Here is a 23,353-nt window from a genome sequence, read left to right on the forward strand (position 1 = left end):
GCTACTGCAAGTGTGACTGAAGAAAATTCAAAAAATCATATGATACAAAATGTCGAATAAATTCAATATACAGCTTGAATTTTCACTTAATAGATAAAATAATAAATCACTCGGTGTCTACATAATTAGCAACAGACCATTGGTTTAAGGGAAAAGAAGAAGTTAAACTAAGTTAATTGAATCCATTTAACACTTCCTTGCTACTGCCAGGTTTTTGTTATTACTAAAGTTAAAAAGGACACATACCATAGACGTAAGACAGAAGAGTCAATTTTAATGTTAATTTTTAATAAAAATCACTTGGTCTCTATATCTGCTTTTTTAAACAAAACAATTTATAGTTTCTTTCCACACTCTGAATTCATAAGAAGAAACATGAGTCACACAGCAAACATGCAGTGAATAACAGTGTGGGCTAAGCCTGTAGTGGATAAGGTGGGTCAAACAGAAGCGAATACTATGAATGTCTTCTACATGCAACACAGTGTCTAATAATTACATATGATTAGTATACTCAATTTTAAATAACCTCCTGTATTCCTTAAATGAAAAGTTGCAGCAAAGAACATATAGCGCGCACAAATCACTACAAATATTCATCATGAAACATGCTATTAATGGTAGTCATATCCCCTTTAAACAGTAATCTGACAGAGGTTTGCTCAGCAGCATTGCACACCCTCCCCTGGCTCTGTGTGGGTGACAGTAACTCTTGATCCATCCCATCTCACCACACACATCCATCCACAGTTTTCTGCAAGCAGCTTTTACACTGCGGACTTCATTAATGTGAGGAGATGGTGGAGAATGGTTACTTTATCCACACAGAGATGTGGAGTGTGGAAATGCCAGGAGACAAACCACAGTATAATCACTGCTTATAATTAGACAATACAATAAAATAAAAATGCACAAAAAACATTCAGATTCTAATCAAACTACACTAAAGCAAATTACAAATGTTAGTTATCAGTGCTGCTGCCAGATTAATGATCATGTTGGTGCTGCTGATGGGGGGAATGGTGGTGGTGGTGATGAGAAGTAGAATCACCCTGATCCTGCTGATGTAGCGACTGATTCTGGTGACTGGAATGTTGATCGTGGTGGTGTTGATGAGAGGGGGGGTCATCATGATGATGGTCGTGGTGGTGGTGGTGAGTCCCTCCAGAAGCTGTGTCTGCCACTTCTGAACCTTCGTCAACAAGCTGAGCTGTGCCATTCTTTCTGATGTTGTTACCACCGACAGATGAAGTAGAATTATGCTGGAAAAGAGGAATACACAGTCACACACTATATTCATTATTCTTGAGTTAAAGCTGCATCACACTCACAATTGTCACATTTATTTCGGCCACTTGGGGGCAGCACATTGAAGTAATGGCACAACACTGATGACGGAAAATGTTATCAACTTGCTATTAGTTATCATTAGCATTAGCTAATGTTTCTGATTAATAATCTCTACCTTGTTTTTAGTCAGCCTCATTTCTGTGAAATGCTCTGCTGTTCTTAAAACTCAATTACTACTTTTTTCTGTTTTTTTTTTTTTTCAATCAAACCAGTTTTATTCCCAACATTTAGGGCCAACTCAAGACAACTCAACTAACTACAAGAGGCCAATCTACCAATAAATCCCAGTCAAGTTAATGTGAAGCTGGCCAACAATTCCTTGCCAGCCCCTCACTATGAAAAGGAAACATTACAGAACATAAAAATATTGTGTAGTTTATCCATCCCTCCATCCATTCATTCATCCATCCATTCAGGCATCCATTCATTCACCAGTCTAGTCATCCATCCATCCTTCCATCCATTCATCCAACCATCCACCCATCTTTCCATCCATTCATCCATCCATCTAGTCATCCACCCATCCATGCATTCATCCATCCATCCAGTCATCCATCTATCCATCCATTGATCCATCTATCTATCCTTCCATTCATTCATTCATTCATTCATTCCTCCATTCATCCAACGATCCATCCATCCGTCCAACCATCCATCCATTCATCCTTCAGTTCATCCATCCATCCATCCATTCATTAAACCATCCATCCATCCATCCATCCATACTTTCATTCATACATCTATCTATCGTTCCATGAATTCATTCATCCATCCAGTCATTCCAGCCACCCTTCCATCCATTCATCCAACCATCTACCCGTCTTTCCATCCATCCATCCTTCCATTCCTTCATCCATCCATCCTTCCATTCATCCATCTATCCATCCTTCCATGCATCCATTCATCCCAGATGTCATAGGATAAATGACGGGGTACGCCCAGGTCTGTTGATTAGTTCTGTGAACTATAACATTGGACTTCATTCATTTCGCACACATTTTTCCACTGATCACTCACAGTGCAGTTACAGATATTTTTCTGATAAGTAGCTCTGATTGCAGCCTCTACGAATGGGTGATGCAGAAAACTGTAAGGCATCACTATATGAAAGGTGAGGAGACCACACCTGGAGAAAATGAAGCAGAAAGAGAGAATTGAAATGCAAATTCATAACGTCCACATGATGCATACAAATATGACGTGTGGAACTAAAGGAAGAACAACTTTTTCCGTCTGCATGGGGTTTTATACATGTTCTCTCCTCTACTCCTTGATGTACACATCATACCATTATCTACATTACCCTGTTTTAAGTCACACCCTGCTATCTATGTAACCGTTCACATGCATGATTTAAAGCAAAGTTCAAACATTTAAAGTGTTTTGCCCTAAATAAAATCAAAAATATGAGGTAAATGTCATGAGGGCAGTTTCATCTCACCTGTCATAAACCAGGAAGTCATCTTTGTCTCCGTCCAGAGCCTCCCACACGTCATTTTGAAGAGGTTGCTGCTGAAACACTGGGACCCCGGTGGGAGCACTTCTCTTCAGCTCCCAATACATTGCTCTGGAATGAGCGTCACGCTCATTTACTATTATGAAAGACACCTCAGTCATGTTGCTGCGATTCAGCCTATCACGCAGGCCTCCAATTCTACGGATGAACAGATGGAAGAGAAGATAGAGAGCTGGGTATAATCTCACATCGCTGTTAATCTGGACAGTTGGAAAAGGTTTTTCTAGAATCACAGGACGTCAAAGCCTTGACTCAAGGAACAAGGAGGGCTTGTCTGTCTTCAAGTTTTAAGAGAAAAAAAAATAAAAGGATGATAAATCTTTACTACACTAATTGTGCAGCAGAATCATGTTTAGAGGCTTATAAGAGGAATTCTGAGCAACTGTCTCTCCACAAGAACACCTTTTGTACATAGATCATGTTTGTTTTACATTTTTCTTAATTTTACTCTTCAAAATAAGACAAAAAAATCAGCTCGGATTATATGGTCTAATAATACATAATTCTTCTTATATTGTTAATATTAGTATACTGTAATGTTGTATCCGAGCAATTTCAGTAAACATATGAGAGATTTAAGGTCTGTATAAAGATGGTGTGGATTCCTTTTCTGTTTTTCCTTTAACAACATGCTATCTAGTAGTCTATTTAAAATTACTTTTTTTAAACTAAAATACAAATTTGAGGACTATCGGGAAATAGTGTTTCAGAAAATAACAAGACTATAGAGAAAATTGTATTATTAAGAAGCCAATAAAAAATACATACAACTGGTTAATGGGTTTACTCTTCAAAATAAAACTTAAAAATAGGAGTTTTAACTATTACAACTTTCTTACTTGGATGCCTGCCTGAGGCAGAACTGTCAGGCAGCCTTCAGCAGCGCCACCACAGCCACGTTTCCCAACAGGTCTTGCATGGGTGCATATCCCTTAATGTCCCACTGGGGGGCAGCTTTGCAGATCCTGGAGGCATCATTGTCCCCCTCCACAATCAGAGTGCTGTGTGAGGCCCACAGCAGGCCTGGCAATCCTGCGAACAGCCACAGCGTCAAGAGAGAGCCCATTGTCTCTCCCTGGCAGCCTGGACTGTATCTACCTGACAAGAAAGATATTGTGCAATAATTGAAAAAACAAAAACAACAAATGTTTTGCACCTAATGTGAAGAAGTGAAGAGAAAAAATCTTTTCCAAGGCTTTGTGGCACAAAGTCAGGGAAAAGGAGATAGCACATGCAGACTAGGCAGTCTGGGGTTCAATCAGTAGCGCTCTGATCCAAAAATAATTAAAAGAGCAAAACATCATTGTGTCTGTCTTTACATGCGAAGATAATCTGCAAAAAGAGCCGGGGTAAACAGCGGGCACACAGAGACTCAGAGTGTACTGTCTCTCTGTTTCAAAGTGATCTGGATCACTTTTGTTAGATAATTAAAGCCTTTTTGGGTCGCCATTTCTTTTCCTCTCCTAATTTAAATGTTTAGATGTATAACAAGTATTAAAGTGTACAAGACAGGAACAGATCTCTGTGGTAAAACTGCATTAGTTGGAATTCCACAAAATACACCCCCATAGTGAATATGTTTGACCTTCAGAACAAAAGACTTAAAGCCTTAAAAACAAACACTTTAAGCCCAAAAAGATGATCTTACCTTTTCTCTTTCTCTGTTCTGCGACCCACACATGCAGACAGTAAACCCCTGTTGTTTTTAAAGCCTTTGAGGTTGACTAAGCACTTCCCCCAAATCAAACAGAGAGACAGAAGGAGAGGGGAGAGAGAGAGAGAGAGAGAGAGAGAGTGTGTGTGTGTGTGTGTGTGTGTGTGTGTGTGAGAGAGAGAAACTAAACAAAGGACTTTATTTGAATGCAAGTAAATTTGAGTAAAATCACACTCTTTATTAATTTAACGGACTACCACAAAATTCTGGTTACCTTGTTGACTGAACAAGCAGTTATTGATTAGGTGGTTATAACTATTGAGTGGACCGATATGAAACATGATATTCATGGTTCCTCGATTCCCTGCACATTTTTGGTAATTCGACTTCTAGGCTATAGCACTGACTCATCTAGGCTGTAGCACTATGTGAAGATCATGTGGTTTTGAGAAAAAATGTAAAAATAATATTTGGATAATTTAGATTTAGTTACGATGAGTGAGATTTAGTGCAGACTTTCCTTGAGAATGAAATCTACCCTTGGTGCTACATGTAAGACTATTATCCAAAGGTTTTTACTGAGCCCACTCTTACTCTGTAAAACCGAAAACATTACCACCCACCTCTGTTGTACTTTGTGTGTGGTGTTAAATATCAGATGTTAACTCCACATTACACTATAAAAAGCTGGTGAACACAGTAAACATGCAGTTTTTCAGCTGCTCAATCATAGTTACCTACCTATGCGAGCCAAGCTTTAGAGTGTGCAAAGGTGAATGCCACCATGACAAACAAACACAGGGCACCATTTAAGAAAGAGTTCAAAGGCCAAAAATCAGTGATAATCAACATGAAAGACTCAACTTGAAAAAATGTACTAAAAAGAGCTGTTTGATCAATAAATAGGGATGAGCACGAAGACCATGCTTTGTGTGAACTTTGCAAAGTTGATGGTTAATCTTCAAAAATGTAGAAAAAAAACAAGATCATCTGTTTACACTGACTTAAAGTTTTCTTGCCATTGAAGGTTAACAAGCCAGTTGCAATGTAAATAAATATATTGGCTTTTATGTTACCGATTTGCTCAAAGTCCTACCTGGGCAGTTGTTTGTTTTATGTGGGGAAAAGTAACACACATGACCTGAGATTAAGTTACAACAGTGGGATTTAATGAGACTTGGGTTTAAGTTTTATCACTAGTAAATTAATATGCTTTCATTTTTATTCTAGCATCCAATGTTAGCTGTTACTGTGAGCTGCCTGACATGGAGAACGTGTATAGTTGCAGTCAGAAGTTTCCATCCACTCATGAGCATGAATGTCATAGTCATTTGGGGCTTTTAACGACTTCTTTGAACTGTTATACGGATGATCTTACAGTTACAGCATTACTTTAATGACTTTTAGAAAAAAAGATTCCGGTGCACAAGTTTAAATTTATTGGATTTTCTCTGATCCACACAGGATCAAAATTATACATACAGGCTCAAATAGATACATGCATTCATTTAAATCTTTTAATAAGTATTGCTCAAGGTTCTACAATGTCTTTCGACTTCTTGTTGGGGATCATAATTGAGCACAACTGAGAGTTTCTCTTTGCCGGTGTACAAAGGTAATGTTTACTGTATTGGCCAGTACTCCCAATGGGAAGGTCTCAGGAACTCAAGTATTATAGTTATGTATTTTATAAATTAGGTTTTATTTTTATTTTAACTTTTCGCTTTTAATTTAATTGAGTTTTTATTAGTTTTTGTAGTCTTTTTTGTTATTATTGTATAAAGGGTATATATCAGAGGCAAGATTTAGGAAAATGAGTATCACAAAAAAACCAACAGGCCTCCATCCAATACCTCAATAGTCGAGTTTTACCAAAGTAACGTACCAAAACTAAGTATTTTCCTGTTTTTTTATTTATATTTTAGCTAGTTTTCCAAATTCACAAAATCATGTAACTTTAATCTTTTTTTGCAAGTTTTTATTTCTGTTTCAGTTAATAAAACTGTTAAGTGTGTTTCCACATCTAGTTTAAGTGAACTATAATAACCTCGCAAACAACTATCAAAAGTACAAGTTGTTCGACTGCTTTGTTAAGGTCTGATAGTAGACCTAAACTGTCCCCCTCAAATGAGAGGAAACTGGTTAAGAACCACTAATGTTCACATTTGCTATGAACTGGGAACTGCTGGAACACCGGGGTCACTGTCCACAGAGGAGATTTTTACATTGCCATGGGAGTGGATGCCAACCAAGAAAGAAGCCTCTGCTTCAAAATCAGCAACTTGAGCCTCACTCATGAATGAGAAATGGAGGCTTTCTGCAGAAAGGTTTTATGGTAAGACAAGACAAAGGCTGAGCCTGTTGGCCTCAGTGACAAGAGGTATGTTTGGAGGAGTAAAGGAGAGACTTTCAACTTAAGAACATTGTACCAGTGGTGAAGTATGGTGATGGTAGCATCATCCTCTGGGTTTGTTTTACTGCCAGTGGTACTGGTACTTTGCACAAAGTGGACCGAATAATGAGAGAGGACTGCCTCCAAATGGACCCAAATGTATCGGAGTCTCAACATCACAAATTAACAGCTAGACGGTTGAAACATGGACACAATTGGTTGTTCCAACATGACATGATCTCAAACACACAAAGCAGGCCAACATTAAGCTGCCAGAATGGCCTTCCCAAAACACTCAACAGTATCGACAATTTGTGGATTGTGCTTAAAAGTCATGTCCGTACCAATGGAAACAGCTACCAAAGGTGTCTGGTTGAGGTACAACTTGCTAAGGGACATTTAATAAAATATTAGTTGAAGTATGTATATATTCAAGCTTCTGTATAAATTTTGAGGTTGACTTAAACTATCCAGAAAATTTGAACACTTCAAAACAGAGCAAAGGGGAAATTCTCAGAGTGAAATTTACACTGTAGTGCAAAATTAGGTTATTCACCAGTGCAGGATTTACTCTTATTTCCTTTTCCATACATCGTTTTTGGAACCTTCTTGAAAAACAGCGAGGGTCTCAGTTGTGTACATGTGACCAAAATAAGGTACAGAAATTCAGTTTTATTAATGCTTAAACTGGAGAGGTATGATTGAACAATATAGTTTGATACTAAACCCATGTTATGGTTAAAGACATAAATCATGTGCTTTACATCCCACCCAAAAAAACAAAAAACAAACCAAAACAAAATGATTGAAAATAAATAAGAAAAAAGAAAAAAAAATCACAATGTCGAGGGAACACTCTGTAATGAGATGTGTCTATATGAAACTTAAATAAAGTTAAATATTCCAAATGCTAATTTTATTATACATGTAAACAGAGCCAGGAAATATCAGCCAAGCTCAGACGTGAGACACTTGACTTTAAAAACACAAGCATCAAACTTGTCAGGGTTTGTGCAAATGACTCCTCTAAACAATTCTCAACTACAATCAGTAACAAGCTACATGGTACACATGCTCTGCACATGTTCAAGCTCACAGTGGGTCAGCATTTTCAGAGGTGGCGAGTCCATCCCTGTTTCCTGCTGTTCTGGCGTAGCAGTGTCCTTTGCTTTTGGTGCTCGTTGCTCTCAGTTGCTTTTATATCGAGAATCGTTTAACAACTCATGACATATCAGATTTTAATGCACACTATACTCATAGCCCCACATCTCAATGTGTATGCTTATCATTGTTAAGGGCTCATTTGATTTTAAACATCTAGCTCCAAAGCAGGAAATGCAGTCTTCTGGCGGAAAGTCTTGTTTCACTTGTAATAAGCTTCACTGTTTCCCCTACCACCTCTGGTCTCATGATGGTAGTTGGATTTTGCCAAGCACCTATTCTGCATTTTAGTCAAGCTAAGGGAAGCTGTGATTTAAGCTGTTTCAAATAGATTCTCTTAATGCCACGCACCAACACCAAAGCTTATATTTTTGTCAATACCTCTTTGGCATCAGGGACCTGAAAAAAAATCATCAGTATCTGATTCTAGATGGGATAACAGCAGGGTGGGAAGAAAATACTACAAGTAAAACTGTAGGCTAGCCTGAGCATCTCTTATCAGCTGATCACACGCATATAAGCATTTGCAAGTGCAACCAGTTGACATAACGAAAGCAAATTCACGTCAAGTCATTCAAGGAGGAGATACAAAGCACAATGTCCCTCACAGCAATTCAGGAAATCCTCTCTTTAGTCTTTAGCAATTCACACAAACTGCTAAGAAGACAAAACACCTATCAGTTCTTCCTCATCATTATCTCCAACTTCAGGGGGACTGTCGCAGGTGGCCATGAGCCCCAGGCCTAGCTCTGCCAGCTCCTCGCAGCTCATATCAGTCGTCACCATGATCTTAGTCTCCAAACGGTTACACAGAGTCCTATAGGAGGGTAACGGGTAACCAATCTCTCTCAGGTACTCGTACCCCTTGGTGCCAACCGCACAGCGGATATTCCGGGCTTTCAGGATTGTCTCCGGAGACCAGACAGCACGTCGGGAGCGTTTGGTGAGTGACAGGGCTCGGATCTGGTCCTCATACAGAAAATTCTGAAGACCCTTTTCAAGCCGGTCAAGTCGATAAAGACGCTTCTTCATCTCTTCAGCCTGACAGAAACAGGAGTGTATGGTTAGTTTGGGCCATTTTATTGCACATAACACTCATTATTTTGTAACAACTTTCATAATAATTTGCATAACGCAATAAAACCTTACAATGCTCTCCAAAAAAAAAAAGAAGCCCAACAGACCAGGCTTTGATTTGCAGGGGAAGTCAGCAGCTGTCCTACCTCTTTCTGTAGCCTTGCAGTGTGTTGCATCTCCTGCTCCAGCTGTTTCCTAAGCAGCTGGCAATGTGTGCAGGGCTGCTGATCTTCAGATGTTCTGTCCGCATCTTCCCCCTCTAAGCCAGGCAAAGGGGTGCGTCTGGCATAGCCATGATCCCCGAAATTCAGCTCCTTCTCCACTACACCAAAACACAAGGGAAAAAAGTGCAATTAAATTTCTGAGAACTAGAGTAGAAAAACATCCAAACAAGAAGATATCTTCTTAAATATTTCTGCAGACATGGAGCATGGAGTACATAGAACTTCTGGGTTTTTCTGTTGAGACAAACATTTCTATTTTTTCTGCAAAATGCTCATCTACATTTACGAGCAACCAGACAACACTGCTTATGTGCAACGTGTTGCTGGGCTGTTTTTACTGTATTTTCCAATAGAAATGCTTTCTACAGGAGTTCATGATGTGAAAAGTAAGAGATAACAGACAACTATACAGTAAGTGTCGTGACCTTTCATAGACAGCAAGCATTTTGTAGTTCACCAAAAATCCATCCATTGAATTCAATTCTAATCAGAGTAAAAAGGATCCAGAGCAACTTTACACCTTAAATTTCCAGTACCTGGCTCAGGTTTCAAAGGGTGCAGGATGTAGGGAACCGTGAATGCGGGGTAGGGAGGTTCTCCAACATTGAACAGAGTGGGGATAGCATTAGGTTTCAGCTTCTTCCCCCCAGCTGGAGACCTGGCTATTTCCTCAAACTGGCTCTGCTCAAAATGGTCCTTGAAGAAATGAAGCAAGTGCAAAGAAGACATACACTGAATCAAAATAATGAAAAACCAAAAGACAATAACATGAATTATAGATATTATGACAAAAGGTTAAAGATTGACAATTAGCTGAACTCCATGATTCTAGTCTGTTTAGATTTGGTTCTACTTTTTTTCTATTACTATGTTGTAAACTTACTTGACAGAGTCTGGAGTGAGGAGTTGGTTCAAAGTCCCGTCGACAGTTCACCACCCATTTCTTCTTCCGCACAGGGTCTTTGGGGAACCGAAACAGCTGCTTGCCTATGCTGGTTGAATTGGAGCAGTTTGGAGCGGAGCAGCCACCCATTGCACACACAGTCACAACAAACAGCAACAGCAAAGCTAAATGTTAAGTTAGCTTGGCTTACAGTACAGCTCAGCTGTGACTTTTAATCATTACTAACTGCGTGCACGCTCTAAAAACGAGAAAATGTTACACTTGCATCAAACGTTAACTTGTGGAAAGCAAAGGCATGCCCTGTAGATTTTTAACAGAAAAAAAACACGAAAACAACTTATATAATCTTAACGGGGATAAAATATAGCTGACTTTGTTTGAGCCAAAATGGCGTACTTCCCCACGGTGGTCAAGTATAGTGACGCACTGTTTGTATGCGTCTGTCAGGAATGCCTGATTGAAAATACCACGTACCGCGCAAAAAGCGAAACAGAAGCGGTCAAATGAAAACATAAAGCACACACGCTTGATAACGTTTTACGCTAACTAATTTTAATTTTTTTTTGCAAGTATTTAGTGGCAAGTGCTCTTTATTTGGAGTCAGGAAACAGTCGAACTGCTGTGAGATATTTTGTCACAGGACCCAAAGAAGCACGTTGAAATGTTTTTGGAAGTTGTTAGCGGTTGAGACAATTAAATACTCCCAAAAACAACAGTAGGTAAAGTAAACACTGCGATTTTAAAGACACTGTAACAAGTAAGCAACGAGTAATGTCTCGGAAATCCAGCAGCTGTTAATTAAAACTCTTCCTGAGATAAACTAGCTCATATTTCAGGTAGTCGTCAGCAACTTTGCAGTTTAAGACAAGCATGGCATCTTCGCTGGTAGTTCCTGTCATTGATGTCCAGAATGAAAACTTTAAAGAGCTTTGGCCTGCTATGGTCGTGGCTATTAAAACGGCGTCCTTCGTTGCACTGGACACGGTAATTACAAGTTCTTACGTGTTGAAAGAATTTGGTTTCTTCCAGGTTTCTCGCCACTTTAGATGCACAGATGGTAATGTGGGAGTTTGCAGAAAATTCACATTCCTGTTTTTTTAGGAGCTGAGCGGTCTTGGGAACAGGAAGTCCTTGCTGGCTGAGTGAGTAAAGGTCTTTCTGAGCTGAAATAGTATTAGTAGGTTGTGCAAGAAGCCTTGGGAAGTAGATGCTTGCATTTTTCTCTGACTCTTGTAATATTTCAGATCCATTGAGGACAGATACAAAGCTATATGTCATGCAGCTCGATCCCGCTCCATCCTCTCGTTGGGAATCGCCTGCTACAAGAAACTTGATCAAAAGGTGCAAAATGATCCTTTTAGAGTGACTTAAATGTTGTCATGTACTACACATTAAACCAGTTATTACACCGTACTCATAAGTGTAACATGTTTGTACAGCAGTGCCAGTTAGACTGTTATACACATTTAAATAACGCTGTTAGATCTGTATCAAATTACAGAAACTGCCACTGCAGATTTCACAAATGCCACAGGTGATTCATCCTTCCTTCTCTTCCCCCAGCCTGCAGACTCGTACCTGGTGCAGGTGTATAACCTCACCCTTCTATGTTCAGAGGAGTACATCATAGAGCCCCAGTCAGTGCATTTCCTGGTGCAGCACGGATTTGACTTCAACAAGCAGTACGGCCACGGAATCCCGTACTGCAAGGGCAACAATAAGGTAAAGTTTCCTGCTGCTTTGAGTTGTGTCGTCCATTCTGAGTGTTCTGTACCCGCTGTGTTCACTCTGCTGCTTTTCTCTGTTATTTACCACGACTATGTTCTGTCCAGCTCATCACATGTACAGTGACTAACACGCACTTATGCAAAAGCTCTACAAGGATGTAGAGCTTGCTCAGTCAAAAGGTGTACTTACTTTTTCAAATAATATTACATCTGCTGACCTTTTTCTTAAATAAAATAAAATAAAAGGTGTCTAACTTATCACGCCAGGGAGTAGCAGTAGGTTTGCCTCTGATGTCAGTTCATTTTCCTCTCTGTTCTTTGTTCTTCATAAGGGAGGTGCAGATGACCGCGGCGTTCACATCCGAGCACTGTTCACTGAGCTGCTGCGTGCTCGGAAACCCCTGGTGCTACACAATGGTCTCATTGACATGGCTTTTCTGTACCAGGTGCAAGTTGTTGTCTTGTTTTCACTTTCCTAAGATGTGAAATCTGTTTATGACATTTTCTAAATACCTTTAACATTTATAAAGTATTTATAATAATAGAACTCTTATATTTACTCTATAAGACTGATGTTTAGCACTGTTGTTTCACATCAAGATGGTCCTGGGTTCACAGCCAGAGCACGTCTGTGTAGTGTACATTTACAATAAAAGGAAAAACTCCAAGGTTAATGCTGCCTGTCTTGGGCCTGGATATGTTTTACAAAACTGATTCAACATTTCTAATGACTTCCTGGTCAAAGAGATGTTTGAGAAGATTGACGAATGTTCGTGTTTTTTTTCTGTTAGAGTTTCTATGCTCACCTGCCCGAGCGCCTGGCCACCTTCACTGCTGACCTGTCAGAGATGTTTCCCGCTGGGATATACGACACCAAATATGTCACAGAATTTGAGCTTCGACTCTCTGCCTCCTATCTTGAGTACGCCTACAAGAAATGGTGAGTAAAGTTTTTTTATTTATTTATTTTTTGTGTTTTGATTGAATTTTATAGTGGACATTAATTTGCCACTGATATAATTTACACAACTTGACGCTAATTAAGTTCTCTAAAAGGTAAACAGGACAATTCCACGTGTGTCCTCTGTGATGTAATGCAGCAGTTACCAGTATGTAAAACCAAAGGACAAAGCCCTTTAACAGCTCTTAAAATAATTGATAACTCATTTTTTTTTGTAACCTGTTGGCTAAGTCGATGATGAAGGTGCTAAGATTTGGAGCAGAGCAGAAAAGTTTGGTGTCCATAATTATGTCAGCGTACGTTGTCTTTGAAACATTAACCCTGTTTGTCCTTTAAAGCCAAACAAAATCAGCTACCTGTCCCTCTTCTTTCATATCATGTTCTCTTCTTCCCAGTAAGCTGGATAACGGTCGCAGTGTGGACTCCGGAACAAATGGATCTCATGTTCACATAGAGTTCTGTCAGTATGCTGGTCACATGTCCACCTATGTGGACTACAGGGAGTGTCCAGCTGTCGCTTCTGTTGAGGAACAGAATGACATCTGTCAGCGCTTCTCTGTAAGTTTCAACCTTGGATCTTCAGTTGTACAGTTGTGGAAAACTAAAGTGCTCTTTTCTCTCTTGTGTGTTTTTTTTTTTTTGTATGTCTGTTATAATGCAGGAGCCAAATAGATATCATGAAATTGTGTGTGTTTTTACTAATTTACCTAACTTTGTGTTTGTTTGTTTGTCTGCCAGGCATTTGGTTGGTGTCCGAATGGCACAAAATGTCCGTTATCCCATGACACAGACCGCATCATTCTCCAGGACGAGAAAAATAAGGAGGACAAGAGGAAGAAAAGGAAGAGACAGAGAGAGAAGAAGAGAAGTGAAGGAGAGGGCTCCTCCATCTTTGATGGTGCTCCAGAAAATAAAATCCCCAACATGGAAGTGGATCCAGAAGATCCTCCAGGAGACCAGCGAGGGACAGTTGCTGAGATGTGCCCAGATGGTTTGCCAGCAATGGACAGTGATGGAAACACCCCACAGAGTGAAGGAAAGAGCTTGGAGACTGACAGCAAGGGGAACAGTGTGTGTGATGAGAACATAACAACAGCCTCAATTGATGACAGCCGGAACACAAAAAACAACACAAATGATGGAAAAAGTGGCGAAGTGAGTGGGACAGGAGCAGGGAGAGAAAAGACGAATGACCGCTCAGCTGGGATTGAAACCCAGAAGAAGAATGCTGACGCAGGGACACATCGGGCAGGATTTGACGCCTTTATGACAGGATACATCTTCGCCTACTCCTGTACCGTCATCAGGAAGGAAGAAGCTGGAGAAGCAGACAAGGAGCAGGAGGAGGAGGAGCAGTCGTGGCTTCCTACCTGTCTTAACAAGGTCTATCTGAGCGGCAAGGTAGCGCCTCTCAATGTGGTAAAGAGTACCTTCTCCAAGTCGTCCAAGGCCCACATGCAGAAGATGGAGATGGTGTGGGGCAGAAGGTGTTAAATTTTGTCTCTCTTGGTTTGTAAGGAATAAATCCCACAGACTTGGACTTGAATCCAGTGACCATTGGGGATGTTTATTGTTTGAAATATATTTGCTTGTAATTGACCTTCTGTAAATGCCATGGTTCACCCAAATCAGGTGGTCTCCATACTTGGTCAAAACCTTTGTCCAGATCAAATCAATCCAATAAATACCAGTGTCAATATATTAGTTTTTTCTTCAGCCTCAGCTTAATTTGTGTTATTTCAGTGTTGGCATGCTAAGTCATTGTCAGCATTTAGGCATATGCAGTTAGCATTTAGCCCTAAACACAGCAGCGCTAAGCTGTGAGTGAACGGCAGGTTGACTCCTGACTGTGAATGAGAGGACAGTTCTGGTGTAATCATCATTTTATCCTAATGGGGAAATGTTCCTGGAGGATGGAGGAATTGATACCACTGACCTAACTCTCATAGAGCACCACCTTCTAATGCAATCATTAATCCATTTGTCAAATATTACATTTAAGATCCCTTGAGTATCGAGGAATTATAACAACAATGGTGAATGAGCACCCAGTTTCTTAAAATCAATGCAGCTTTGCGTTTGAAAAAATATCCCATATTATGCTTACAGTTGATTAAAAGATTAAATGTGTTTTTCTGCTCTTAAAATGTGAGTTGGCAATCGTCAGTAATTAAGATAAAAACAATCCATGGGTGTGTGATTTATAATTAAAAGGGAAGTTTGGAGGTACATGGGAGGAATAGTGGATACAGTGAACAAAGGATTTTGAATATGGAGCTGCCAGGCAGGAGGAACATTGGAAGCTCACAGAGAGGATCTATGCATACAGGGAAGGAGGACATGCAGAAGGTTGGTATGAGAAGGATAGGGTGATACGGAAGCAAACGTACTGTAGCAATCCTAAAGGAGTTGTCAGAAGAAGAAAATCTATTGGGTTTCTTTAAGTGCTATTAGCTGAGCTACAATAAGACAGGCCACAAATCATCTAATCAGATTTTTACTACTTTAAATAATTTAAGTTATAACATCCTGTGGGTGATTATCTATGAACAATTTGAAATGTGATAAGTGAACTGATAAATTATACATTTAGGTTCTACTTAATGATAACATATATGGACTTCACCATTCAGTTAAACACACATAGAGAGTTAAGTTTGATAAATTAATGAATGATAATGAAATATTGAACACTCAGTAGTTAGGAACTGAACTTAGCTTAATTAAAAATTAATATTTCAAATGATTGTGTTACTTCTTAGATTTTTTTTCCTCAGAAATTATAAGGGGATTTGAAAACCTATCACAATGACAAGTTATCTGAAAAAAAAACCCAGTATTTTATGCACAATTGTTACTTTTTTCTTTCTTTTTCAAGTAGTTTTTCATTTATGGGACACATAAACGAGCAGAAGCAAAATTGTAGACGCAATTGCGCCTGGAATGCAGAAGAGGGCGGTAACGGGCAGTAAGGTCATCTTGACGCTGCTGGAAAAAAAAGCAACGAAGAAGAAACACTGGTCGGGAGGAAGGAGTGCGTGTAGTGGAGAAGCTGGTGACAGTCCGCGGACCTTTAGTGTGCGTGTCTCCTTTGGTTCACACAGGCTTCACCTCAGCGCTCTGTGGCACAGTTACAGTTATTTTTCTGTAACGGCCAAATGAGCGAGATAACGTTAACGTCAGAGAACCGCAGCTGATACTCTAGCAATCAGAAATGGCAGCCGATGAAATAGACTACAACATCGTGTTTCCAGATGCAGGGACGTCGGGTGAGCAACATTTCATTGTACTGTATGCTCATGCCTCTGTTAGCTTAGCCTACACGCTAGCTGTGAATTACAAAGCCGCGTCAAAAATGTGTTTTTTTTCCCCAAATTGGCTCCAACTGTTTGGACAGTTGGAGCTAATTTAGCCTAGCTTTCTGTAACTGTTTGCCTCATTTATTTTCTTTATTTCTTTGTTTTGTGTGTGTTTTAATCGTGTGCCTTGTTTTCAGAGAGACACTGGCAGGGGACAAAGGAGCCAGTTGTGATACTGTTGGGCTGGGCTGGATGCAAAGACAAGCACCTCTCGAAATACAGCTCCATCTATAATGAACAGGTTCAAACTATATGACACGAGCAAATCACCTGCTCTCATTCCTTCATGAGGATTGTGTCATTATACATGTTGCACAGGACTGGCCAGTTTTTTATACATCCACTTCTCTCATTCATGCTCATTGTCTTTGTTTTCCATGCTTGCAGGGCTGCGTCACCATCCGCTACACGGCTCCTTTGAAGACTGTCTTCATCTCCGAGTCGTTTGGATACAAGGAGTTGAGAAACACGGCTCTCAAACTGCTGGAGATCCTCTATGACTACGAGGTGGAGAACAGTCCTATTTTCTTTCACACGTTCAGCAATGGTGGCTTCATGCTTTACCGCTACATTGTAGAACTGCTACACAGTGACAAACAGTTCAGTTCGCTGTCTGTTGTCGGGGCCATTGTAGACAGTGCTCCAGGTAGCGGGAACGTCCGTGGGGCCCTGCGTGCACTGACGGCCACCTTGGGTCCAAAAATAAGTCCTGTTTTAAGGTACATCCTCCTAGTTCTCTTTGCTGTGACTGTTTTCCTTCTGAGAATCGTGCTGTACCCGTTGACCAAGTACATTCACAAGAACCACTACGATGCCGTGCAGGACAGGCCGCCCGCCTGGCCTCATTTCTTCCTGTACTCCAGGGATGACCAGGTGATTAGGCACAAAGATGTTGAGGGCTTTTTGGAGACTTTGAAGCAGAAAGGTGTCCCTGTGGACAGTTTTGATTTTGTCTCCAGCCCCCATGTTGGCCATTTCCGGTATTTTCCTGAAGAGTATACTCTCAAGTGCCATGACTTCCTGGTTTCCTGCATGAAGGAGTTGGAAGGGACCGAAACAAAAAAGAGACAACACATTCAAAGTCATTGAAATTTCTGCAAAGCTGTCGTATGCAGATGACAAAGGGAAGAAAACCAGACTGCTGAGTCAGTCAGTGTGACAGTAGGGTGTGAAATCCTGCCAGTTTATCAAACACTAACTCACAGTTATATACCACATGAACCTGATGATGAATACAATCCAATCAGTAGCTATACACTGGAGAATTTGAACTCTATCCTTTAGGATAATTTAAATATATTTAATATTGATGTGAAATGTGATTTATTGTAGATTAGCGGTAGTGGTAAGCAGTTTTGAAAATGAAAAATCTGGTTGATCTGTATCTATTTATTAAATTTAATATATACGTGGTTATATTCTAATGGTTTTATTTTGAATGAGAATGCAAGGGTGCTTCAAGGAAGGCAGATTTTAAACGTGATTGAATGTTTTCTTCATTAATGGAACTTTAAAAATTGTTGCCACGTAGAGTAAATTCCTTTTATTTTCCTGTGCAAGAAAAAAAAGTAAATACCCAGCCCTAATATGTGAGTTTTAACATGAATTTAATTGAAGGACAAAGCTGATTAACAATGAATGTATATGTCCTCTGCAACTAATGTGTTCTTTTTAACTGACGTGCCTTCAATAAACCTGAATGCTCAGAACATGTTGTAAATTTCTTTTGGTAAGATACCTCGTTTATTTTTGCCAAATAATAGGTCTCATGACATAACAATGTTGTGTTACATGTTACAAACCATTATGAAGCCTGATTCCTCTTGAGCAACATGGTGGCCATAGTGCAGCATGTTCCATTGAATAAAAGCCAGCAATGAAACATCTACAGTGGGGAAAATAATTTGATCCCCCTGCTGACTATTTTACTTTGCTCACGAAGAAATGAAAAGTCTCTGTTCACTTGTTTTTGTTTCATTTTAACAGTGAGAGACAAAACATCCACCAAAAGTCCAGAAAGACACATTACATAAAAGCTATTTCTCCCAATGATGCAAAGCAATGTAGTAAGTATTTGATCCCCTACAACCAAGCCAGAATTCTTGCTACCCCAAATTGGTTGTGTCCATATGATGCACACATTAAAATCAATCAATTACACGAACTCTTAGTCTCACCTCTCTGTGTCTAAAGCACACCTGTCCACAGAATCCATTTTTAGGACCAAAGATGTCAAAGGATGTTGGAGATAAAGTTGTAGACCCTAACAAGGCCAGAATGGGCTCGAGATCATCAGCAAGAAGGTGAGAATTGCTTGTGCAATTGGAAGAAATATAAAATGACCATCAGTTAACCTCATCCTGGAGTTTCATGCAAGATCTTTTCTCATGGAGTGAGATGATGATGGAAAAAGTGGTGGATCAGCCACAATCCCCAAGAACATCATTAGGTAATTAGCCCCGATTCTTTTGTCCCCATGATAGAACAGAGAAAACCCGACTCATAGTGGTCAAAACATTTTATTTCTTTTTATTCAATCATCTTCCGGAAGAGAGAGACCCCTGCACAGCCCAAACGCCAGTTGCAGGATCTCTAACATTTGAAGCTCCACATGTGTCTTATATGGTGTTATTTCGGTACTTCACACGTCACACACAGTTTCATTACAAACGACCTCCTTCTACTCAGTTCCTCTTTTCTGTGTCTGATTTATTAATATGCCTGTGCACTAAAACTTCCCGTGCAGCTTGCAATAACTTCCCCTTTCTAAGGTCTGTTGCCAGGGCAACCTGTCTAGACTTAGTCTCACTCTGTTCCTCATATTCTACAAAAAACATGCAGTTTCTGGTCAGCCTGTGACCTAGTCAAGTCTGGGCCTCTCATAAAACACTCGAATGAGCAGATAAGCCTTAAAAAATATCTGTTTAATTCTTAACAGTCCTCCTTTTTCATTTCTCTCTTGAGAAATGAACTAATTCCTTATTTATCCCATTAAGTTTACATACATGTTAAAAGCCTAGGCTATAACATAAGTGATTATGCTAAACAAAATGAAACCTTTCAATTGCCCAACCCTATCTGTCCCCTCAATGGGTTGTATGTGTTCAATGTTTCCTTATTATTTTGTCATAATTACTTCTATCCACAATTAATAAATCAGACAAATAAATCAGGGTGTGAGACAGCACCTTGCATTTACGCCGGGCTGTGAGCTGTCCTAAATCTTCTTCCGACACCCCCTTTTCAACTAGAATCCCAGTTTAATTTTCTTTCAATGCCAGTTTAAAACCACTCCTGACTTCCCTCAGTGCACACTGTAAACTCCAAAAGATACAATTAGCTTTTTCTGGTAAAAGGTCCTACTTTACTTTCGTCACTGGTTTGGAAACAGCCTCTATAAAGTTAACCTGTTTCCTCTTTAAAAATTTACCTCGTTTCTTCTTTAAACTTAGGCCTGGTTTCTTCACCCCCTTTAACGGGTATCCGGCCTGAACACTGTGTTTGGGCAATTTACATAACATAAAAATCCTGCAACAATTCCTAAAGTCCCTGTCATTACTTTTATGCTCCCAATATAACCTGTGTCTAACAAGCTTTTGATCTTCTTTGCAATGTAAACAACTAGGTGTCTTTGTGCTCTGTTCTTCTTTTTGGGGTTCCCCTTTCTCTGGTTGGTTCCGTTCAGTCTCGGGCTTCCAGGATTCTCGCCACCCCTGTGGTCGCTGTGGTCCTGAAATCTTCTCCTGTAAAGGATAGAAAACAAAATGCCTCTCTCTGCTACACCTCACTAATCTACTGTGTTCATCTAAGGTCCTTTAATTATTCAAAGTTGGTTCACAATATCATGTTCTGGGCTCTATCCTTTATATTAACTTTATTTAATCTTAATTTACTTAATCTCAATGCTCTTTATGTGTGTGAGCAACACTTTTAATTTTATTAAACACACCCAGGGTAAAATATACACCATCCCCAAATCAGCATAGAAAGCACACCAAAATTTTGTCTATCAGGATTTACGCCTCTTTTTGCTTCCAGCAGATACATAACGTGCAAAAGTTACAGTTAAGACAGTTAGACAAGTTTCCGTTATCTGCAACATTTTTGTTTCAGCCGTCTCACCCCCACACGTTTCCTGTTGACTTATTCATGGCATGCTTATCTTTAACACCTTCTACATCACTAGTTGCTAAGCAAATACAAAGCAAGATGTGTTCCACCTTTACCCTAGAAAATAAATCTATGTGATGTTTGTGTATGTAAGCCTGTTATGCATTCATTCACTACACTCCACGCCATCCCTGCAAGTTAAAAGCTGTACAGTTAAAAGCTAAATGAATTCCAGGCCTTTCCTGGCCTATGTTTAAATCGTGTGTTTGTAAGCGCGTATGCAGTTTATCCTTCTATGCTCCAAGTCACTTACACAATATATCGACTGAGACATCGCGCTCATCGAAGCTTATGACCTTAAATGGACTGAACATCAACTCTGTTAATGAGCACAATCATGCAATGTATGTATACAATGATTATAAACGCTTATTCTACTAAAATACATCCAACCCAAGTCAGAGATTTTCAATCAGTTAAGCTTAAGCATATAAGCAATCACTTATGCATAAGTTTTACCGCACCTGAATCATAAAAACCCATTATTTCAAATTAAACCTGAAATTCCCCCCTTTTGACACCTCTTATGTGTCACAAACAGAAAATGCTTCACCAGAGCTTAGGAAATTAAAAGAAAAAGGTTAGTCATATTATTTGACTAAACACCTCAGCGATCCTCCTCTCAGGTATATCTGCTCCAGGCCTGCAAACCTGTGTTTAAGGGATGAAATCAATTTAATCATCATGTCAAATCTTTTCGAACTCCTGGCTCCATCCAGAGCCTGCATCCTTGGAACTTCCTAGAAACAAAACCTGTGTGTTAACCTGAACTTCACATTTCATACTCAGTTTTCCCCACTTATGATCCAATCTGTGTTATAAGAAAGAAAACCTAAAACAGGACAGTTATCAGTCATGTGTTTCTTCAGTTAATGGTAACATGAGTTATATTCAAAAAATGTTTCCCCTTTAGCATTTGGCATTCTCCCAACAATATAATGTAATACCACAATCTAACCCCAGAAATTTTCTCAAAGCAAACATCAGCACCCCAAAATCAGCATCCCCAGAATTAAGTCTTCCACTCCTCCTGCTCATGGCAAAAGCAAAACAAAGCAAAGCAAAGCATCCCCTACTTTTGCTGGCATGGTAAATTGTTTGTCCACATTTATTCATCCTAACCTTGGTCCAGTCACACACATTCACTCATACGCATTCACAGGAGATATTGCTGATAGTGGAGACTCCCGCGCAAATAATCAGATTCTCCTCATTCATTTGTTTTATTTTGTTTTTTAGGAAAAGAGTTCTTTATGCTCTTGGACTGGATTGACCGCAATCCTTTTAGACAAGGACTTACAACCTGATCAGGTTCCCACAGGTAGCCTTCTCCTCAGCCAGTTGTAATCTGGAAAAGGTCACCTTATATTTGTTCTCCCGGAAATTTTTACAGCGCTGTTAATTCAATCTTGCAGGCTTGCTTAGAACAAAAATGAGAAAAAAGAGAGCTGATTATTAGCTCATCAAAGCACAAAACAAAATCACCTGCCACATGTTCACCTGCTCAATACACAGAAAATCTTGTTAAACGCCACACAGTCACAGTGTCTCTTCCAGTGCAAGCTTCACGCCTACAGTCAGACAGGAAACCCAAGTTCCTCTTTTTCTTTTCCTGTCATTCCAGTCATTCAACTACTTTGCATACTAAGTCATCTCTCAAGAAGTTGCCGTGACAAAAGAAATGCATGTTTAAACATTACCACCTTATTAAATTATTTTTATTTCTCACGTGCTAAAGATGCTGTCTAATCTTCATGAGCTTCATGAGGTTAATGCACTTTCTGTTTGTGTGTGATTGTGTATATGTTTCTTTTCGCAGTGTTTCAGACTAAACAGTCAGTTTTCTCTTTCCCAAATTTGCTAACCCAAATTTTGATTTCCCACATTAAATAACAGCATTCCTCTGTGTTCAGCCAGGAGTTAGAGCTCACTGGTGAGGTTTAGTGACACATGGCGCTGTAAACACTTCAATCAGAAACTTGCCTGAACATTTCCAGTGATGTTAACCTATAACTTTCTTCTGACTGCTGCATGTGGAAAATTGATACAGGTCTGCTTTGCACCGAAAAGTATTCTCATTCCTAAGTGTAAGCGTGTTCTTCATTGCATTTATGTTATGTGGTCATATTAATGTCGAGTGTAAGCTGCTTCTTCATTGCATGTGTATTTTCTAATCAGGTTTAATTCATGCCTCTTTCCACTGAGCTGTGGATTCAAACTGTCTCACTTCTGATTCTTTCCAAAAATAATTTCACATGTAACAATTTGTGTATGTGTGTTTTCTATTCATTCACGTAATTGTTAGTTCATGTATTTATTTTTCTCGGTCTTCTCTTTTCTTTTTTCTTTTCTTTTTTTTTGTTGTGATGTGGTGGACATTTCTAAACCTCCATGATTTCAGCTTCCATTTTCAATCCAATTATATCCTGTACTCTCTCACTCGAACTCGTCCGGGCTTGACCTCTCACTGGTCCCTGTCCCTCTTCTCACAGTGGCCTTCAAATCTCCAGCAAATACAGGCCCAACTCAGCTGTTTCTTCTTCTCTGTTTCTTCTCTGTTGATCTTTCAGTCTTTTCTTGTAGGTTAACTCCCAGCATGGCAAATATCACGTCCAGTGCCTTCAAACAGTCATGTCACTCATCAAGTTTCCAGCTTGTAATTCAAAGCTCATTTTCCATCAGTGGTATTCATACATGCTGCTGCTTGACCCTTCAGTGTTATAGGTCAGTTGCACTGTCTTTTGCCTGCTGTCAACTCTTCAAGTCCACGATGTTCTGTCTGTCCTCTGTCTTCATCAGGAGATCAACTGTCCTTTAAGCTTCTTCTCAGGATAAGGACAGAATGAGAGGTCAAGCTG

At 39.6% G+C, this 23,353-nt stretch overlaps 4 protein-coding genes across 5 annotated transcripts; 2 read left to right on the plus strand and 2 right to left on the minus strand.

Annotated features, from left to right (window-relative positions):
- Nucleotides 1–254: 254 nt before the first annotated feature.
- On the minus strand, nt 255–4,613 carry selenop2 (selenoprotein P2). Of its 2 annotated transcripts, none has more exons than XM_084912117.1 (5): nt 4,515–4,613; nt 3,706–3,964; nt 2,792–3,004; nt 2,368–2,476; nt 255–1,262 (listed from the first exon to the last, which is right to left on the minus strand). In XM_084912117.1, the coding sequence occupies exons 2-5, from the start codon at nt 3,930–3,932 to the stop codon at nt 987–989; spliced, it is 825 nt and encodes a 274-aa protein (XP_084768243.1). In that variant the 5' UTR covers nt 3,933–3,964; nt 4,515–4,613; the 3' UTR covers nt 255–986. The 2 variants fall into 2 exon arrangements, with proteins under 2 accessions (XP_084768243.1, XP_084768244.1); XM_084912118.1 differs by having other exon boundaries at nt 3,706–3,960; nt 4,515–4,590.
- Nucleotides 4,614–5,936: 1,323 nt separating this feature from the next.
- Nucleotides 5,937–10,812, minus strand: LOC146367104 (uncharacterized). The gene is made up of 4 exons (XM_084912116.1): nt 10,258–10,812; nt 9,911–10,070; nt 9,297–9,472; nt 5,937–9,114 (listed from the first exon to the last, which is right to left on the minus strand). The coding sequence occupies exons 1-4, from the start codon at nt 10,405–10,407 to the stop codon at nt 8,731–8,733; spliced, it is 870 nt and encodes a 289-aa protein (XP_084768242.1). The 5' UTR covers nt 10,408–10,812; the 3' UTR covers nt 5,937–8,730.
- Nucleotides 10,813–10,916: 104 nt separating this feature from the next.
- On the plus strand, nt 10,917–14,670 carry toe1 (target of EGR1, exonuclease). The gene is made up of 8 exons (XM_084912115.1): nt 10,917–11,262; nt 11,380–11,420; nt 11,523–11,619; nt 11,842–12,000; nt 12,338–12,451; nt 12,797–12,945; nt 13,362–13,524; nt 13,705–14,670. The coding sequence occupies exons 1-8, from the start codon at nt 11,149–11,151 to the stop codon at nt 14,458–14,460; spliced, it is 1,593 nt and encodes a 530-aa protein (XP_084768241.1). The 5' UTR covers nt 10,917–11,148; the 3' UTR covers nt 14,461–14,670.
- Nucleotides 14,671–15,952: 1,282 nt separating this feature from the next.
- tmem53 (transmembrane protein 53) lies at nt 15,953–18,034 on the plus strand. The gene is made up of 3 exons (XM_084913469.1): nt 15,953–16,235; nt 16,463–16,566; nt 16,713–18,034. Exons 1-3 carry the CDS (start codon nt 16,181–16,183, stop codon nt 17,412–17,414), a joined length of 861 nt encoding a protein of 286 aa, XP_084769595.1. The 5' UTR covers nt 15,953–16,180; the 3' UTR covers nt 17,415–18,034.
- The last annotated feature ends 5,319 nt before the right edge of the window (nt 18,035–23,353 follow it).

This window comes from Perissodus microlepis, chromosome 18 (assembly GCF_051167445.1).
Source record: "Perissodus microlepis isolate ML-2025 ecotype Zambia chromosome 18, ASM5116744v1, whole genome shotgun sequence".
Taxonomy (NCBI): Eukaryota; Metazoa; Chordata; class Actinopteri; order Cichliformes; family Cichlidae; genus Perissodus; species Perissodus microlepis.